At 44.2% G+C, this 19007-nt stretch overlaps 1 protein-coding gene across 10 annotated transcripts in view; it reads right to left on the bottom strand.

Annotated features, from left to right (window-relative positions):
- LOC121288889 (transcription initiation factor IIB) overlaps positions 1-9502 on the bottom strand; it is a 128900-nt gene extending 119398 nt beyond the window's left edge. For 2 of the 10 annotated variants that reach the window (XM_041207708.1, XM_041207709.1), the window contains exons 1-4: positions 9155-9251; positions 8190-8295; positions 2609-2697; positions 661-719 (exon numbers count right to left, since the gene is read on the bottom strand). In XM_041207708.1, coding sequence (XP_041063642.1) covers positions 661-719; positions 2609-2697; positions 8190-8202 — 161 coding nt within the window. In that variant the 5' untranslated portion in view covers positions 8203-8295; positions 9155-9251. Of the gene's footprint in view, positions 1-660; positions 720-2608; positions 2698-8189; positions 8296-9154; positions 9465-9485 lie in introns of those variants that run through there. The other 8 variants (XM_041207710.1, XM_041207704.1, XM_041207707.1 and 5 more) reach the window with 8 other exon arrangements.
- Between the last annotated feature and the right edge of the window lie 9505 nt (positions 9503-19007).

The following is a 19007-nucleotide window of genomic DNA, read 5'->3' as shown; positions in this document are numbered from 1 at the left end:
TTAGAAAGTACAGCAATTGCCAGCTGTCACTAAGTAAACTCAGTCCATTACAAGTTCCTCTATAACTCGCTGGGGTGTAGCATTCTTAATTATCTTCTTACCAAGAGGAAGAGGACAGGGATAAGAGACCATTACTGACTCTCTTTGCTTGTCATCAAAGACAAAAAAGTAGTTAAAATGAATGGGCGCATTTAAGGGCAAAGCTAGGTAAACACGTGAGGGAGTATGGAACAGAAGAATTGGGTTAGATGAAATAGAGTGGGAGGAGCATAATCATCAGCGCAGGACATCTGAGCTGAATAGCCCGTTTCTGCACTGTACACTTCATATAAAGCTATGTAGATAAACACCTAACCAGACTACAACCCAACCAGCATTTACAGGAACCCTAAGATTTGTTAAATCTGTGCTCACTCAGCTTTAAGCTTGAGGAAGACATAACTTGTTAACAGTGAAAATAAATTGGAACATAGGACTTAGGAGCAGGAGTAGGTCATTCAGCTCTTCGAGCCTGCTCTGCCATTCTCTAAGCTCATTGCTGATCTGGTCATGGTTTCGACTCCACCTTCCAGTCTGCCCCCTCATAACTCTTGACTCCCTTGTCCATCTTTAAAATAAAATGTAGTTTTTCAGCTGCAGAGTTTTAATGTTACTACTTACCATACATTCTTATCTAGGCCTTCAATCCTTTTTGCATTCTTGTGTCTGAATAAAGTCATCTACAAGTTGAAACAATCAAATTATTTAATTCATTTTAATGTAATGCACAGATCTATAAAATAATGTTAGGCTCAATCAATTGAAGTGTAAGAAAAGGTCCCAACATTTTAAAAGTTTGTCAGAGTGGCGCATTCCGAAAGGCATCAAGTGAAATAAGCAAGCATTCTGAATGCCAAATTACAACAATGCTTTTAAAACTGGTCACTAATTTTAATAATCACCTCCCCCTTCTATACATAAATGGTTTTCAAATCCATTACATTGCTGTCCTACCAACAAACCTGACAAAAAGAACCTTATTAATTTGGTGAAGCAGTTCAGTCTTTCTGTGGCCTAATCAATATTTTGCAAATTGTCCATAGATTTTTCTCTTTGCTCTATGGTAATCTTCACTCATCAAAACCCAGTGAATACTCTACATATTTTTTGTCTCCAATTTTACAGTAACTCCCCTGAACTCTACTTGACTAAACTTTGAAGCTCTGAAGTAGAGGTAGTCATAGCTTTTAACACTGAAAATAGAAGACTATACTGATAAAGAGCTCACTACTATGCCCACAGTAACTAAACACATTCTGCAAATGGAGCCCACCTTGGTGACTTCTGGTGAGCTTTATTTCCAACTATTAACTTGTTTATTCTAGTGCCCAGTTCTTTTTTCCACTGACTTATCTCCATTTCCTTCACCATTTGCCACAATCTCTCTCTCATATCCCCCACTCTCATTCTTTCACTCTCTCCTCAATTCCCTATTTAACAGTCTTGTTATTCCTTGATCTGAAGTTTACAGTGGGTGGAATATAGAATGCTGGTCAGGAGACCATTGCATACATGAGCCTGGAGACACAAATATGTGCAGAAAATGCAGCTAGTCCAATTAACCTCCTCTCTTCAGATTCCTTACCCATGCACTTTCAGTTGCCAAACCAGTTGGTTTGTTACTGCTGATAGTTCTATCAAGGTTGTGAAAGTGCACAATGTTAGCCACCAAGGCAAGGAAAAGCAAAAGCCTCTGTATCATTGGCTTCATCTTTCATTCATGGCATGACATTCGGTGCTGTCTTATATTTTTGCAACAATATCTGACATGCATGTTATTATTGAGAAAGTTATGTGAAAGATCAAGGCCCATGGATCACTGCACTGCAAGGGGAACAAAAGTCATTACACAAAGAATATTCCATTTATAGGAAATGGACAAATGTAGGATAAAATCACCAGTGAAAAATCGGTAGGGTCGGATGGTAAGTGGATGAGGTCCTTGGTATGAAAAAAAATCACAGTGGCAGAAAGGACAGAGGTTTAGAGAAATCTGGAGTTCAAAGAGTCAGAGAATGAAGCATAGCTAAAGTGATTGCAACCTTGGCATCAATGTATGAAGCAGTTTCCAATTTGCAGTAATGCTAAAGTAGCAGTATTAAAATCTCAGAAGGAACTCGTTTTCCTTAGTTCTGATGAAGAGTCATATGGACTCAAAACGTTAACTGTGCTCCTCTCCGCAGATGCTGCCAGACCTGATGAGTTTTTCCAGGTATTTTTGTTTTTGTTTCGGATTTCCAGCATCAGCAGTTTTTTGCTTTTACCTTAGGTAGAAAGAGCTTCCATTTACCATCTCATCCCAGCATTCTTGAAGCGTCAGTCTAGACTCCTTGCTCAGTGTCGGTCTAGACACCCTGCTCAGTATCGGCCTAGACGCCCTGCTCAGCTTTTTGAGCTGAGTTAGCATCTACTGAATCAAAGGCCAGAGCCAAAGATGTTATCCCACATTGCAATTCCTGGAGTGACGTAAGATCCCCAGGAGGAGCCTTAAAGAAGCAAATTGCAGCCAGCCTGCAGAATTTTAAAATTACATGGAGCAACAGTTGTCCAAAAACAAAAGACTGCTTACCACTGAGGTGGAAAACTTTTGTGTGCTTGAAGAACAAAGAAGATTCTGTGTGGTTTTGATACACCTAAGCTGACAAGCGAGCTGCATGCCTGCAATATGAAACAGTTTTTTTATTCATTCGTGGGATGTGGGCGTTGCTAACTAGGCCAGCATTTATTGCCCATCCCTAATTGCCCTTGAGAAGATGGTAGTGAGCTACCTTCTTGAACCACTGCAGTCCATGTGGTGTAGGTACACACACAGTGCTGTTAGGGAGGGAGTTCCAGGATTTTGACCCAGCGACAGTGAAGGAACTGTGATATACTACCAAGTCAGCATGGTTAGTGGCTTGGAGGGAACTTCCAGGTGGTGGTGTTCCCATGTGTCTGCTGCCCTTGTCCTTCTAGATGGTGGTGGTCGTGGGTTTGGAAGGTGCTGTCTAAGGAGGCTTGGTGAGTGCCTGCAGTGCATTTTGTAGATGGTACATACTGCTGCCACCGTGCATCGGTGACAGAAGGAGTGAAGGTATGTGGATGGGGTGCCAATCAAGTGGGCAGCTTTGTCCTGGATGGTATCAAGCTTCTTGAGTGTTGTTGGAGCTGCACTCATCCACCCATACTGGATCCAATTGCCCTCATCCAACATAAAAAAAGGAAAACAAGACAGCAGTAATTACACTTCAGAAAAGTAAAACTTTAGCTATAAAGCAGTTTGGGAAGCCCCATGGAAATGAGGGGAGGCTTTTTCAATGCAAATTCAGACCTTCTTTGTTTACAATGCAAGCACCAACATTACCATAAATATGTTGAATTCTGACTAGCTTCAAAGTGCTGCAAAAGCCTAATTTTGAGAGTACATTTACAATTTGGCCATTGAATATGAAAACGCCATTTTCAAAACCCAGAACAAAAATTAGAATTCATGAACTAGCATAACATTTGAAAAGTAAGTGGAACTCTACTCACTGTTTCTATTCTAAACAGACGTACAACATGATGAGACTCTGCTCTGAAAAAAGGATTAGACCCAAAACCCTGGGCTCAGTGGTAGCACTCTTCCCTCTTGAGTGAACGTACTGTAAATTAAATCTGACCGTGTAACCTGGGCTCATACCCAAGGGTAATACCAAGAGAATGCTGGATTATAAAAGAGTTTCTCTCCTGAATGAGAAATTGGGCCAAATTTTTGTCAGGGGTCGGAAGCATGTTTCAGCGCATGAATGGCCACGTTTCGACTTTTTTTTTTGGAGGAAATTCACTCTTCTTCCGCATTCCACACCCTGCGCCATTTTCCTCTGGCCTTCTTGCAGGTTGGGAATGCCTAGTCTGAAAAACACACACTGCCCCCCACTGAGGGCAGGTTCCCTATTTTAAATGAGATTTCCTTCCGCATACCGCATTTTCATCTGGTTGGGGGGGTGGGGGAGTGGTTTGGAAGCCCATTAAGAGCGCGGCAGGTTTGACGGGGCTCGTGAAGAAAATGGAAAGTCTGCTGAGGAACCTGGAACATTCTGAAAGGTAAGTGCAAAGTGATTTGACACCCTCAAATGTCACTATTAGGTGCTGTATTGTAACATGGATGTGTTTTTAATGCAGTGATTCAGGAATCTGTCCTTTTTAAGGTAAGTTGACCCTAACATTGACCAGTGTTGTGTATTTGTTCACATGCTTTTCCAATGGAAAGTCACCATAATGCAATGAAAAATGATTCTAGATATCCTGTCAGCCTGTGCTGTCATCTTTTCTACTGTGATTTAAATGACTCTGCTGATAAAATAAAAGGCCTGATTTTGACACTTGAAAAAAATCTATCTGCTTCCCTGCATTGATTGACAGGCATTCTGCTTTGAGACTGAAATAAGCAACGTCTGTTCTTTCTTTCCCAGAGAGCAGTGAGAATGAATGACAGTTCCAAGAAGTTGTAGTAACAGATTGTGCCTTTGACAAGGTTTCTGGTTAGTTAGCACAAGCTTATGGGATTACAAGTATTACAAGGAATTATTTTCACACGGCAGAATGCATTTTGTTTCCTCTCACTTTCAATGATATGGATTATTAGATGGTGAGAGGTTCCTTTTTCCCCAAGGAATGCAGAATACTTTCCATTGATGTTACATGGAATTTGAGGACTGTACTTAGTGCATAGGTGAGTGGCTATAGAGGATACCATGGCAGGGTTGGGGGGGGGGAGCCTTGGATGGCATAGGAAATCTGTGGGGCATGAAGGATACATGAGGGCATAGAGTTGGCATGGGTGATTTGAAGGGACACCGACTAGCATGGGGGTAGGTGTTGGGGGGGGGGGGGGGGGGGGGGGGGGGGGGGGGGGGGGGGAGAGATGTAAGGGAGATGAGGGATGAGGTTTAGGGGACTTTAAACACTGTTGGGAGCTTGGAAACTGTGTTGGAGAACCAAGGAAGGCCTTCTAACTTGTTCACCTGTGCACTCCACACTCCTGGCACACACCAGCATGGCTCGTGAACTGCACTGGGAACCCAACCTCAAGTATGGAAAGACAAAAATGGCATGTGAAGTCGGATCATGGGTTTTCCCAATCCCACGGGAAGATTCGGCCCATGAAATCGAAAACCTGTCTATCTGTTTAGGTGCATATAAAAGATCTCATAGCATTATTTGAACTACTGCAGGGGAATTCTCCCAATGTCCAGATCAGCATTTAGCACATGGATAGGTAGTTACTATTGCATTGCTGCTTGTAGGGCTTTGATGCAAAATGGCTGCGTGTTTGTCTACATAACTGTTGTGACTGCACTTCAAAAAGTTACTCATTGGCTGAAAGCACTTTAGGTACCATGGATGTGAAAGGTGCTATATAATTGTAAGTTCTTCATCTAAACCTCAACTTATCTTTCTCATTATGGATGCTGACTGATCTTCTATCGCTTTCCAGCCTTTGCAAACAAAAGAGCACATGGATCAAGGAAATGCTGACATACATACGGATATTCATATGGAAGTTGATAAGGTGCCAGATAGTAGCCTGACTGATAATTAAAACATATGGTATTTGAACAACTAATTAGATTTCTATAGCATAAGGCAGATGAGTTGAGGGCACAAATTAACACATGGAAGTATGATGTCATTACTGTCACAGAGAAATGGTTGAGAAAGAGGTAGGATTGGCAGCTCAATATTCCAGGATATAGGGTCTTCAGGTGAGACAGGGAAGGAGGTAAAAGAGGAGGGGGTATCGCAATATTGATCAAGGAATCAATCACAGCAGGAACGAGGGATGACATCTTAGAAGGCTCCTCAAAGGGAGTTATATGGGTAGAACTGAAAAACAAAAAAGGAGCAATCACATTGTTGGGAGTGTACTATAGGCCCCCAAACAGTCAGAGAGAAATAGAAGAGCTGATATGTAGGTAAATGTCAGAGAAGTGTAAAAATAATAGGGAAGTAATAGTGGGGGATTTCAACTTCCCCAACATTAACTGGGTTAGTCATAGTGTGATAGGTTTAGAGGGAGCAGAATTCTTAAAATGCATCCAGGAGAGCTTTTTAAGCCTAACATAGAAGGTCCTACAAGAGAGGGGGCGGTCCTGGATTTAATTTTAGAGAATGAAGCCGGGCAAGTGGTAGAGGTATCAGTGGGAGAGTATTTTGCAGATAGTAATCATAACTCCATTAGATTCAAGATTGTTATGGAAAAGCACAAAGATGGGCCAGAAATCAGAGTTCTAAATTGGAGGAGGGGTAATTTTAATAAGATCAGATATCATTTGGCCAGAGTGGACTGGGAGCAGTTAATTTTAGGTAAATCTGCATCAGAGCATTGAGACTCATTCAAGAAGGAAATAGGGAGAGTACAGGGCCAACATATTCCAGTAAAGACAAAGGGTGGGACCAACAAATCTGGGGAATGCTGGATGTTGAGGGATATACAGGATTGGATAAAGAGAAAAAAGGAGGCTTATGGCAGATAACGGGGGCTCAAAACAGCGGAGCATAGAATGTGTAGGGGGGAAACTTAAAAAGGAAATTAGGAGAACAAAAAGGGGGGGCATGAAAAAACATTGGCAGGTAAAATAAAGGAAAATCCAAAGTTATTTTACACGTGCATTAAGAGTAAGAGGATAGCTAGGGAAAGAGTAGGGCCCAATACGGATCATAATGATAATTTGTGTGTGGAGCCAGAAGACGTAGGTAGGCAGAATACTTTGTGTCGGTGTTCACAAGTGAGAGGGATGGCATGAGTATGGAAATCAGGCAGGAGGACTGTGATTTAATTAAAGAAATTAGCATAGAAAGGGGGGAAGTTCTAAGTGGTCTGGCAGGCTTAAAAGTAGATAAATCTCCAGGCCTGGATGAAATGTATCCCAGGCTGTTGAGTGAGGCAAGGGAGAAGATAGCAGGGGCACTGGCAATAATTTTCAATACCTCTCTGGCCACAGGAGAGGTGCCAGAGGAATGGAGGACAGCCAATGTGGTACCGTTATTCAAGAAGGGATGAAGGGTGTGTAGGTGAGGGCAATGCATTTGATGTAGTCTACTTGGACTTCAGCAAGGCTTTTGATAAGGTCCCCCATGGGAAACTGATAACAAAGGCCCATCGGATCCAAGGCAATTTGGCAAATTGGATCCAGAATTGGATGAGTGGCAGTAAGCAGAGAGTGATGGTCAAGGGATGTTTTTGTGACTGGATGCCTGTGTCCAGTGGGGTTCCACAGGGATGGGTGTTGGGTCCCTTGATGTTTGCGGTATATATAAACGGTTTACACTTGAATGTAGGAAGGTTGATCCGTAAGTTTGCAGATGACACGAAAATTGGCGGGGCAGTAAATGGTAAGGAGGATAGCCTTAGATTACAGGAGGATATAGAGGGCTGGTCAGATGGGCTGATCAGTGGCAAATGGAATTTAATCCAGATAAGTGTGAGGTGATGCACTTGGGCAGGACAAGCAAGGCACAGGAATACACGATGAATGGTAGGACCCTGGGAAGTACCGAGGATCAGAGGGACCTTGGCGTGCATGTCCACCGGTCCCTTAAGGTAGCGGGACAGGTGGTTAAGATACTTGCCAGTATTAGCCGAGGCATAGAATATAAGAGCAGGGAGGTTATGCTGGAACTATATAAAATGCTGGTTAGGCCACAGCTAGAGTATTGTGTGCAGTTCTGGAATCTGCATTCAAGGGAGGATGTGATTGCACTAGAGAGAGTGCAGAGGAGATTTACCAGGATGTTGCCTGAGCTGGAGAGTTTTTGTTATGAAGAGAGATTAGACAGACTGGGGTTATTTTCCTTGGAGCAGAGGAGATTGAGGGGGGACATGATTGAGGTGTGTAAAATTATGAGGGGCATAGATAGTGTAGACAAGAAGGAACTTTTCCCCTTAGTGGATGGATCAATAACCTAGGGGCATAGATTTAAGGTAAGGGGCAGAAGGTTTAGAGGGGATGTGAGGAAGAATTTTTTCATCCAGAGGGTGGTGGGAATCTGGAACTCACTGCCTGAAAGGGTGGTAGAAGCAGAAATCCTCATAACATTGAAGAAGTATTTGGATGTGCACTTATGATGCCATGGCATACAAGGCAACGGGCCTAGTGCTGGAAAATGGGATTAGAATAGTTAGGTACCTGTTTGACGCATGCAGACTCGATGGGACGAAGGGCCTTTTCCTGTGCTGCAGATCCCTATGACTCTTTGAGCCTCCAATGTAGCAAAACAACTCAGGAATGTAATCTGGCAAAAAAAATTGTTACTTAGCCCAAGGGAAGAGATAATGGGTGACTGAAAGCTTGCTTAAGCGTGAAGGTTTATAGGGCAGCTATTAAAGGAGGGAGAGTAAGACTTTGGGGAAGGTAAAAACAAAAAAAAAACTGCGGATGCTGGAAATCCAAAACAAAAACAGAATTACCTGGAAAAACTCAGCAGGCCCGGCAGCATCGGCGGAGAAGAAAAGAGTTGACGTTTCGAGTCCTCGTGACCCTTCGACAGAACTTGAGTACTCTCCCAAGTTCTGTGGGAAGGGTCACAAGGACTCGAAACGTCAACTCTTTTCTTCTCCGCCGATGCTGCCGGGCCTGCTGAGTTTTTCCAGGTAATTCTGTTCTTTGACCTTGGGGAAGGTGTTCAAGAACTTACGGCTCAGACGGCTGAGGACTCCTTGCCAATGATAGGGCAAAGGAGGTTGGGAATTACAGGAGCCCTGGGCTGGGGGAATGCAGAGTCCAAAATGATGAACCATGATCAGGTTATTCATTTAACTGGAATAAGTTAAAGAGGGGGGCGGGGGGAGGGGGGGGGGGTGGGGTTGGTGGTGGAGACCTATTTCTACTGTTGGTAAATCAGTAACTAGAGGCAGTAAAGATCATCGGCAGGAGAACAAAGGGAGAGCTTAGAACATTCTTCTCGGTGCAAAGAACCGTTAGTACATATAATGCCCTCCAAAAACAGTAGCCGATGAACTCATAATAGATTATAAAGAAACATGTTTCAAAGGAGCCAAACAGAAGGCAAGAGGATTGTGACTGCATGCAGAACACTTTGAGAGCTCCGCGGAATCTGGACCTGATCTACCCCACAGTTCAGAATGTCTTACCTTGCGCTGATTACGGTGGGTTATCTGGACGGCTGGTGACACACGATTCACTCGAGAGGTCAAACCACATGAAGAAATAGCTACAGGAAGTGGGTGGATCCTGTTACCAGCTGACACACACTCCCACAACAGCGCTTGCCAGTACTGGCCGTAATAAACAAGCTGATAGTCCCAGTAACATAGAGATCGGCAGATGCTGGGCTTTAAAGCTTCTCTTGGGCTCGTGCCGGGTTTATTTAACGTGCATTACCCACTCGCACCAGGGACTGGCCCCTCTGAGGTTAGAAACTATTCGGGCTGATTCCCGGAACAAGGCAACGCTGCCACTCACCTGTCCTCCAGCAGCGCCTTCCTGTTTAACAGAATGGGACCGGAAGAATCCGGCACTGAGTGAAGCGCACTCTGCTCACACATATTCATTCGCACTTTTAACTGCCCTGGTCCTAGGATGAAAACTCCAACCTCAGGAGTACTCCTTTTCATTTTCTCACTCTCTCCCTCCCCATCCGGACCTCTCTTACCAACTTGATTCCACCCCTTCCTTGTTCTTTCATTTTATGGAACACCAGAGACAAGATCACTAAATCTCATTCGCAGCGAAGTACCAGCATCTATGAAGGTGAAAATCAGCTGCAGGCTCACCTGAAAACCAGAGGCTCCCTGAAGACCAGAGGCTTCCTGAAGACCAGAGGCTCACCTGAAAACCAGAGGCTCCCTGAAGACCAGAGGCTCACCTGGAATCCAGAGGCTCACCTGGAATCCAGAGGCTCACCTGGAAACCAGAGGCTCACCTGAAAACCAGAGGCTCCCTGAAGACCAGAGGCTCACCTGGAATCCAGAGGCTCACCTGAAAACCAGAGGCTCCCTGAAGACCAGAGGCTCCCTGAAAACCAGAGGCTCACCTGGAAACCAGAGGCTCCCTGAAGACCAGAGGCTCACCTGGAAACCAGAGGCTCACCTGGAAACCAGAGGATCACCTGAAAACCAGAGGCTCCCTGAAGACCAGAGGCTCCCTGAAGACCAGAGGCTTACCTGAAAACCAGAGGCTCCCTGAAAACCAGAGGCTCACCTGAAAACCAGAGGCTCCCTGAAGACCAGAGGCTCCCTGAAAACCAGAGGCTCACCTGAAAACCAGAGGCTCCCTGAAGACCAGAGGCTCCCTGAAGACCAGAGGCTCACCTGGAAACCAGAGGCTCCCTGAAGACCAGAGGCTCACCTGAAAACCAGAGGCTCCCTGAAAACCAGAGGCTCCCTGAAAACCAGAGGCTCACCTGGAAACCAGAGGCTCACCTGGAAACCAGAGGCTCACCTGAAAACCAGAGGCTCCCTGAAGACCAGAGGCTCCCTGAAGACCAGAGGCTCACCTGAAAACCAGACGCTCACCTGAAAACCAGAGGCTCCCTGAAGACCAGAGGCTCACCTGGAAACCAGAGGCTCACCTAGAAACCAGAGGCTCCCCTAGAAACCAGAGGCTCCCCTGAAAACCAGAGGCTCCCCTGAAAACCAGAGGCTCCCCTGAAAACCAGAGGCTCCCCTGAAAACCAGAGGCTCCCTGAAAACCAGAGGCTCCCTGAAAACCAGAGGCTCCCTACACCGGCACTGAGCACTGTGGCTCTCATTCTGTTTTATTTAGAGGAAAATTATTTTTTAACACAGGAAGCTTATGGAACACAATAGAATCATGCAGCAGCAGAAACAGTAAATAACCTTCCAGATTGCTCAGTGCTGCATTATAGACTCATAGACATTTACAGCGCAGAAGGAGGCCATTCGGCCCACTGTGTCCACGCCAGTCAACAAAGATCTGACTACACTCATCCCATTTTCCAGCGCTTGGCGCATAGCCCTGGAGGCTATGGCAACGCAACTGAATCTCTAAATACTTCTTAAATGTTATGAGAGTTTCTGACTCAACCACCCTTTCAGGCAGTGAGTTTCAGGCTCCTACCACCCTCTGGGTGAAAAAAATTCTCCTCAACTCCCCTCTTAGCCTTCTCCCTCATCTTAAATCTACGCCCCCTGGTTATTGACCCCTCTACTAATGGAACAAGTGCCTTCCTGTCCACCCTGTCTATGCCCCTCACAATCTTATACACTTCTTTCAGGTCCCCTCTCATACTTCGTATTGCAGCTTAACAATGTCCTATATGGATGTGGGTGACCTTTCAGTGGATGTTCTTGGGTTAGGAGCCCTGTGTGGCTCAACTGCACAGGTTGGAGGACTCTAACACCATACCTATATGCTTCAAAAGTACTTGACTGTAAAGCTTTTTGGTCCTGAGGACATGAATGCTGGTGGAGGGCGCAGTGTAGATGATGACATCGTGGGCTGGCAGAGGACCAGTAATCCAAAGGTCCAGCATAAACTTTGGGGACATGGGTTCAAGTCCCACCATTGCAGATGGTGGAATTTAAATTCAATTGATAAATCTAGAATTGAAAGCTAGCCTCAGTAAGGGTGATCATGAAGCTCATTGATTGTCATAAAAGCCTATCTGGTTCACTAATGTCATTCAGGGAAGGAAATCTGCTGTCCTTACCTTGTCTGGCCTAACCAACATACGAGTCTAGATCCAGAGCAATGTGGTTGACTCTTAACTGCCCTCTGAAATGGCCTAACAAGCCACTCAGTTCAAGGGTAATTAGGAAAGGGCAACAAATGCTGGCCTTGTCAGAGATGCCCACATAAAGTATAAAGGAAAAGTGCTATATAAATGCAGGTTTTTGTCTCTTCCATCTTTATTCATTGTTGTAATGCTGGGGAATGTGACAGCTAAGTTGTGTACAGCAAGGTCCCACAAAAAGCAATGAGAAAATGACAAAGCAATCTTTTTTAGTTATGTTGGTTGAGGGATCATTGTCGGTCAAGACCCTGGAAGAACTCCCCTGGTTCGTTGGAAAGCGGCATGGGATTTTTTAACATCAGCCAATTTTTTAATATCACCCCTGAAAGATGGCACCACCTACAGGGCCACACTCCTTCAGTACTACACTGGAGTCTCAACATGGATTACATGCTCAAGCCCTTGAAATAAAGCTTGATCTCACAACCTTCCAAAACTTGACTTTTCACTATTGCTGCATCTTCCATCTAATACTTTCATTAAAACCTACTTTGTACTGTCCAAAAACCTTCCATGCATTTTTTAGTGTTGTCATGTTTATAAGACATGAAAAGAAATCAAAACTATGTCTTTCAAACATTATTCTTTTTTGCTATTTTAAAGATGGACTTTTGCTGAACCACAAGATGGCTGCTATAGGTCTCATGACTCTCAAGATAGGCCATCTGTTGTAAAGCTTCCAACAGACACTTCCAGAATAAAACAGTTCCACTCTCATCCTTGTATAATCTCACAACCCATTGAAAGCCCACACTATAATCATGAAACTGGATGACTCCCCCCAGCCAGGATGATAACAAAGACACAAACATTGAAACTCATTATACCTGAAGAGTTATTAACAGCCACCATTTTACTCTTAAGGGGAACAATAGATTTTGCCCAGAAGCACAGAAACTGCTTGTGAGGCTGCAATTAACTCATTAATGTGCCAAGTCACATGACCCCATGCTTCTAGCCTTTTGGACCATTTTCATATTATATTTCGAGCCTCACAGCTCAGTCTACTGTTTGAATACCCACCGGAAAGCGTTCCAGCAGACCCTCTGGCTGACCAAATATCCGGCCACTATCTTGCAAAACCTCAAAGTCTGTTTGGTTTTAAAAGTCTCTGATCATCGCCTGCTAAGCGGTCTAAGCAGTTTGCCTGCGTGTGTTTGTGTTTGTGTGTGTATGCGTGCATGTGTGTGTGTGTGTGTGTGTGTGTGCTGTGTGTGTGTATGCATGCGTGTGTGTGTGTGTGTGTTTGTGTGTGTGCGTGCATGCGTGTGTGTGTGTGTGTGTGTGCATGCGTGTGTGTGTGTGTGTGTGTATGCGTGTGTGTGTGTGTGTGAATTGGACCACACAAACTCAGTGTTTGGGGAATCATGCCGCAACCTACTTTAAAAATAATTAAAAAAAACCTCTGCTTACGGATACACACCTGAGCTGAGAGCACAGCATGCAGTTCAGTGGGCAAAGCTGCCACTGCCACTAATGGAAGCATTTGTGATCAGGTGGAGTGGGGCAGAGGAGGGTGGGGTTTTGGGCAGCTATGCAGCGCACTAATCTCTGACCATCCAAGCCTCATGGCTTACAGAGAGCAGAGACAAAGGAGAGGAGAGAGCGAAAGAGGCACCTAGCTGGACAGAGGGAGGAGCAGCATCCTCAGAAAGAAGCAGAGGCTGGGACTCCTCCACACACCACTGAAGAGCCACAGCGAACTGTCACTGGTCAGCGCCTAACCAGACCCAGGGTCTATAGACACCACCTTTCATTCCTGCAGATGAGCGAGAACCAGTGTTGAAAAAGACTGCGGATGCCTAGGGAACTGGCTGGTCACATCTGCCACCTGCTGCAGGATTTGACACCACGTGGACATGGAGGGCATTCACTACCCGTGGCCATGAAAGTGACTGAGGCACCCAATTTTTTATGGCAGTGGCTCCTCTCAGGGCTCTGGGGTGACCTATGTGGGATATCATACGCCTCCACCCACAAATGCATCCATGAGGTGACAGATGCCACCTTCGCGAAGGCAAGCAACTTTGTGCATTTCGCCCGGGACCAGGAAAGTCAGGATGCAAGAGCGCTGAGATTTGCCCAGATCTCAGGTTTCCCACAGATGCAGGTTGCCAGCGACTGCACTCATGTGGCATTCATATCTCCATGGCAATAAGTGGTCAATTACATCAACTGAAATGGCTTCCACTCGCTGAGTATTCAGCTGGTGTGCGACCGCCACAAAGGCATGCTGCAGGTCTGCGCACGGTTCCCAGGGAGTTTCTACATTCTCAGTCAGTCTCAGACCCCTGATGTCTTCGAGGGTCCACAGAGGCTGCAGGGGTGGCTCATCAGGGACGAGGATTACCCTCAAAGGCCGTGGCTGATGACACCCGTGTGGCAGCCTCAGATTGCAGCAGAGCGAAGGTACAAGGCTCATGCTGCAACTTGCTCCTTGGGGGAACAACCATTGGGATTCTGAAGATTCTGGTGCCTGGACTAGCCTGGCGGAGCCCTGCAATATAGGCCACAGAGTGTGTCACTGTCATTGCTTGCTGTGCCCTTTACAACCTGGCACTGCAACGGGGCGAGGAGCTGGCTGAGGAGGAGGTGGAGGAGCTGGATACCTTCTCCAATGAGGAGGACATGACGGTTATGAGGGTGAGGAGTTCGTCGAAGGCGGGAATGACGGCAATGAGGCCTTGGACTGGCCAGATGAGAAAGGCATGCTCAGTCGCCCTTCATAGCTGCCAGATTCATGAAGGATGATGACGACATGCAGTGAGGAGACAGCATAGATCCTGACATTGCATCTGTGAACGTTTGACTCCAGTCTGGCTAATGGCATCACACATACCCTTTATGATAAGGCTCCTATCCTGGAGACGGAGTGGATGCCTTAATAGTTGCTCGATTCCAGGAGGATGATGACGACATGTAGTGCAGACACGCCATAGGTCTTCGCATAACCTCTGTGAATATCTGACTCCTGTCTGGCTGAGGGCAGCATGGTCATGAAAGTATAATAATTTTCATAATTTTGTTGTGATTTAGACCATAAGACATAGGAGCAGAAATTAGGCCATTCAGCCCATTGAGTCTGCTCTGCCATTCAATCATGGCTGATAAGTTTCTCAACCCCATTCTCCCACCTCGGGTCCTAGTCTCTCCTACTAATGGAAGCATCTTCCCCACGTCTACTCTATCCAGGCCTTTCAGTATTCTGTAAGTTCCAATCAGAACCCCCCTCATCCTCCTAAACTCCATCGAGTATAGACCCAGAGTCCCCAAACGTTCCTCATATATTACGCCTTTCGTTCCTGGGATCATTCTTGTGAACCTCCTCTGGACCCTCTCCAGGGCCAGCACATCCTTCCTGAGATACAGGGCCCAAAATTGCTCACAATATTCTAAATGTGGTCTGACCAGAGCCATATAAAGACTCAGCAGCACATCCTTGCTTTTATATTCTAGTACTTTCGAAATAAATGCCAACATTGCATTTGCCTTCCTAACTACTGACTCAACCTGCAAGTTAACCTTAAGAGAATCCTGAACTAGGACTCCCAAGTCCCTTTGCACTCCATTTATTGTAAAGGTAGGTTAATCGTGGGGTTTGGATTAGTTTCTCTGTGTGGATGTGTGTGTGTAGGGGGGGATTTAATTGAATTGCAGAGAGCTAGTCTGGAGCTTTTTAGTCATTAAAAGGGAAGATAAGTTTGAAATGCTAAAAATGTAAACATGGCTGAAGTTTTAGAATGTAAGGTGTGAGGAGCATTTGTATTTTTAGATAAATTAGGTTTGTTTGAATTTCAAAAGATGGTAATGTGTTACACCCAGCCATAAAAAACTAAGCCCAGCAGTGTGGTTATTTTTCCCCAAAGTTATTGATAATATGAATACTATGAAAGATTTATATTATGGGATAGGCAAAAATGGAAAGACATATTGGAACAATGGAATTTACATTAAAAAGGGAGAAACATATATAAAGGAGATGAGGTTATGAGGGAGGAGGCATTCTATGATCTAACACAAGTGTGAAAAGCCTCCAGCTTCTGTGCATCAAGTTGCTGTCTACTGGAACCGAAGCTAAGAAAATTCACTGTGAAGATCACTGTCCAGGATATTGTGTGCTTTGCCTGGGTCTGTTGAAATTAATTTGTTTTTACTGTTGCCTTAATGAAGGTGTAACTGGGAGTCAGATTAATTAGGGGATTTAGGAGTTATTACAGTAGTAATTTGCAGATCTATGTATGTGCTTAAAATCTCTTCTATTAATAAATGTTTAGAAACATAGAAATTAGGAGGAGGAGCAGGTCATTCAGCCCTTTGAGCCAGCTCCGCCATTCAATATGAACTTGGCTAATCCTCTATCTCAATGCCATATTCCCGTTTTCTCTCCATACCCCTTGATGCCCCTAATATCCAAAAATTTATCAATTTCTTTCTTGATTATACTCAGTGACTTGCCCTCCACAGCCTTCTGGGGTAGAGAGTTCCACAGGTTGACCACCCTCTGAGTGAAGAAACTTTTCCTCATCTCAGTCCTAAATGGCCTGCCCCATATCCTGAGACTGTGGCCCCTGGTTCTAGACTACCCAACCAGGGGGAACATCCTCCCTGCATCCAGTCTGTCTAGCCCTGTTAGAATGTTATATGTTTCAATCCGATTCCATCTCATTCTTCTAAACTCTAGTGAACACAGGCCTAGTCGAACCAATCTCTCCTCATATGACAATCCTGCCATCCCCGGTATCAGCCTAGTGAACATTTGCTGCACTCCCTCTATGGCAAGTACATTCTTTCTTAGGCAGGGAGACCAAAATTGTATGCAATATTCAAGGTGTAAGACCTCACCAAGGCCTTGTATAACTGCAGTATGACATCCCTACTTCTGAACTCAAATCCTCTTGCAATGAAGGCCAACATACCATTTGCCTTCCTAATTGCTTGCTGCATCTGCTTGTTTACTTTCATTGACTGGTGTACAAGGACACCCAGATCCCTTTATACGTCCACATTTCCCAATGTATCACCATTTAAATAATACTCTGCCTTTCTGTTTTTCACACCGAAGCATATAACTTCACATTTATCCATGTTATGCTGCATCTGCCATGTGTTTTTCCACACACACAACTTGTCTAAATTGCATCCTCCTCACAACTCACAACCCCGCCCAGTCTTGTGTCATCAGCAAACTTGGAAATATTGCATTTGGTTCCCTCATCCAAGTCATTTATGTATATATATGTATATCGTGAATAGAACTGATCCCTGCGGTACATTACGACTCACCACCTGCCACCTGGAAAAAGACCCATTTATTTCCACTCTCTGTTTCTGGTCTGTCAACCAATTCTCAATCCTTGCCAGTATATTACCACCAAACCCTGTTCTCTAATTTTGTCCACTAGCCTCTTATGTGGAACCTTATCAAAAGCCTTCTTGAAATCCAATTACACCACATCCACTGGTTCTCCCTTATTTATTCTACTAGTCACAGCCTTAAAAACTCCAGTAGGTAAGTTAAAGCATGATTTCCCTTTCATAAGCCCATGCTGACTTTGTCTAATCCTGTTAATGCTTTCCATATGTTCTGTTACCATGTCTTTTATAATAGACTCTAATATTTTCTGCACTACTGATGTTAGGCTAACTGGTCTGTAATTCTGTTTTTTCTCTCCCTCCTTTTTTAAATAGTGTGGTTACATTTGCCACCCTCCAATCTGTAGGAACTGCTCCAGAGTCCATAGAATTTTGGAAGATGACCACCAATGCATCCAATATTTCCAGGCCCACTTCCTTTAGTTCTCTGGGGTGTAGATTATCAGGCCCTGGGGATTTTTCAGCCTTTAACCCCATTAATTTCTCTAACACCATTTTTTTTTACTAATACTGATTTTCTTCAATTCCTCCCTCTCACTAGACTTGGTTCCCTAACATTCCTGGAAAACTATTTGTGTCCTCTTTTGTGAAGGCAGAACAAAAATATGTGTCAATTCTTCTGCCATTTCTTTGTTCCCCATTATAATTTCCCCTGTTTCTCACTGTAAGGGACCTACCTTTGTCTTTGCTAATCTTTTTCTCTTCACATATTTATAGCAGCTTTACAGTCAGTTTTTATGCTCCTGGCAAGTTTACTCTCATACTCTGTTTTCCCCTTCTTGATCAATCTTTTCGTCCACTTTTTCTGAATTCTAAACTGCTCCCAATCCTCAGGTTTGCTACTTTTTCAGGCAATTTTATATGTCTCTTCTTTGGATCTAATACTATCTGTAATTTCTTTAGTAAGCCATAGTTGAGCCACCTTTCCTGTTTTACTTTTGCACCAGACAGGAATGAATAATTGTTGTAATTCATGCATACGTTCCTTAAATATTAGCCATTGCTTATCCACTGTCAACCCTTTTAGTAAGGTTCCCCAATTGATCATTGCCAACTCATGCCTCATACCCTCGTGGTTCCCTTTGTTTAGATTCAGGACCCTAGTTTCAGATTCAACTTCTTCACTCTCCTTCTTAATGAACAATTCTATCATTTTATGGTCACTCTTCCTCAAGGGACCTCTTGTTAATTAACAAGATTGTTAATTAATCCTTTCTCATTGCACAATACCCAGTCTAGGAAAGCCTGCCCTCTAGTTAGTTCCTCAACGTATTGGTCTAAAAAACCATCACTCCAGGAAATCCTCCTCCACAGCATTATTGCTAGTTTGGTTTGTCCAATCTATATGAAGATTAAAGTCACCCATGATTAAGTTGTACAATTATTGTATGCATCTCTAATTTCCTGCTTAATGCCTTCCCTTACATCTCCATTACTGTTTGGGAGCCTTTAGAAAACCTCCACCAACATTTTCTGCACCTTGGTGTTTCTTATTTCCACCCAAACAGATTCCACATCATGATTTTCCAAGCCAATATCCTTCCTCACTATTGCATTGATTTCCTCCTTTACTAATCATGGTACCGCACCTCCTTTCCACATTTATCTGTCCTTCCTAAATATTGAATAACCTTGGATCTTTAGTTCCCATCTTTGGTCAACTTGCAGTCATATATCCGTATTAGCAACTATATCATAACCGTTTATATCTATTTGTGCTGTTAATTCATCTACCTTATTGCGAATACTCCAAGCATTAAGATACAATGCATTTAGACTTGGCTTTTTAACCTGGTTAGTCATCTTACCTTTATTTTGCACTTTGACCCCATTTGTCTTTCTCCCTTGTTTTTTCT

This window comes from Carcharodon carcharias, chromosome 16 (genome assembly GCF_017639515.1).
Source record: "Carcharodon carcharias isolate sCarCar2 chromosome 16, sCarCar2.pri, whole genome shotgun sequence".
Classification (NCBI taxonomy): Eukaryota; Metazoa; Chordata; class Chondrichthyes; order Lamniformes; family Lamnidae; genus Carcharodon; species Carcharodon carcharias.
This window is presented reverse-complemented; position numbering and strand designations above follow the sequence as displayed.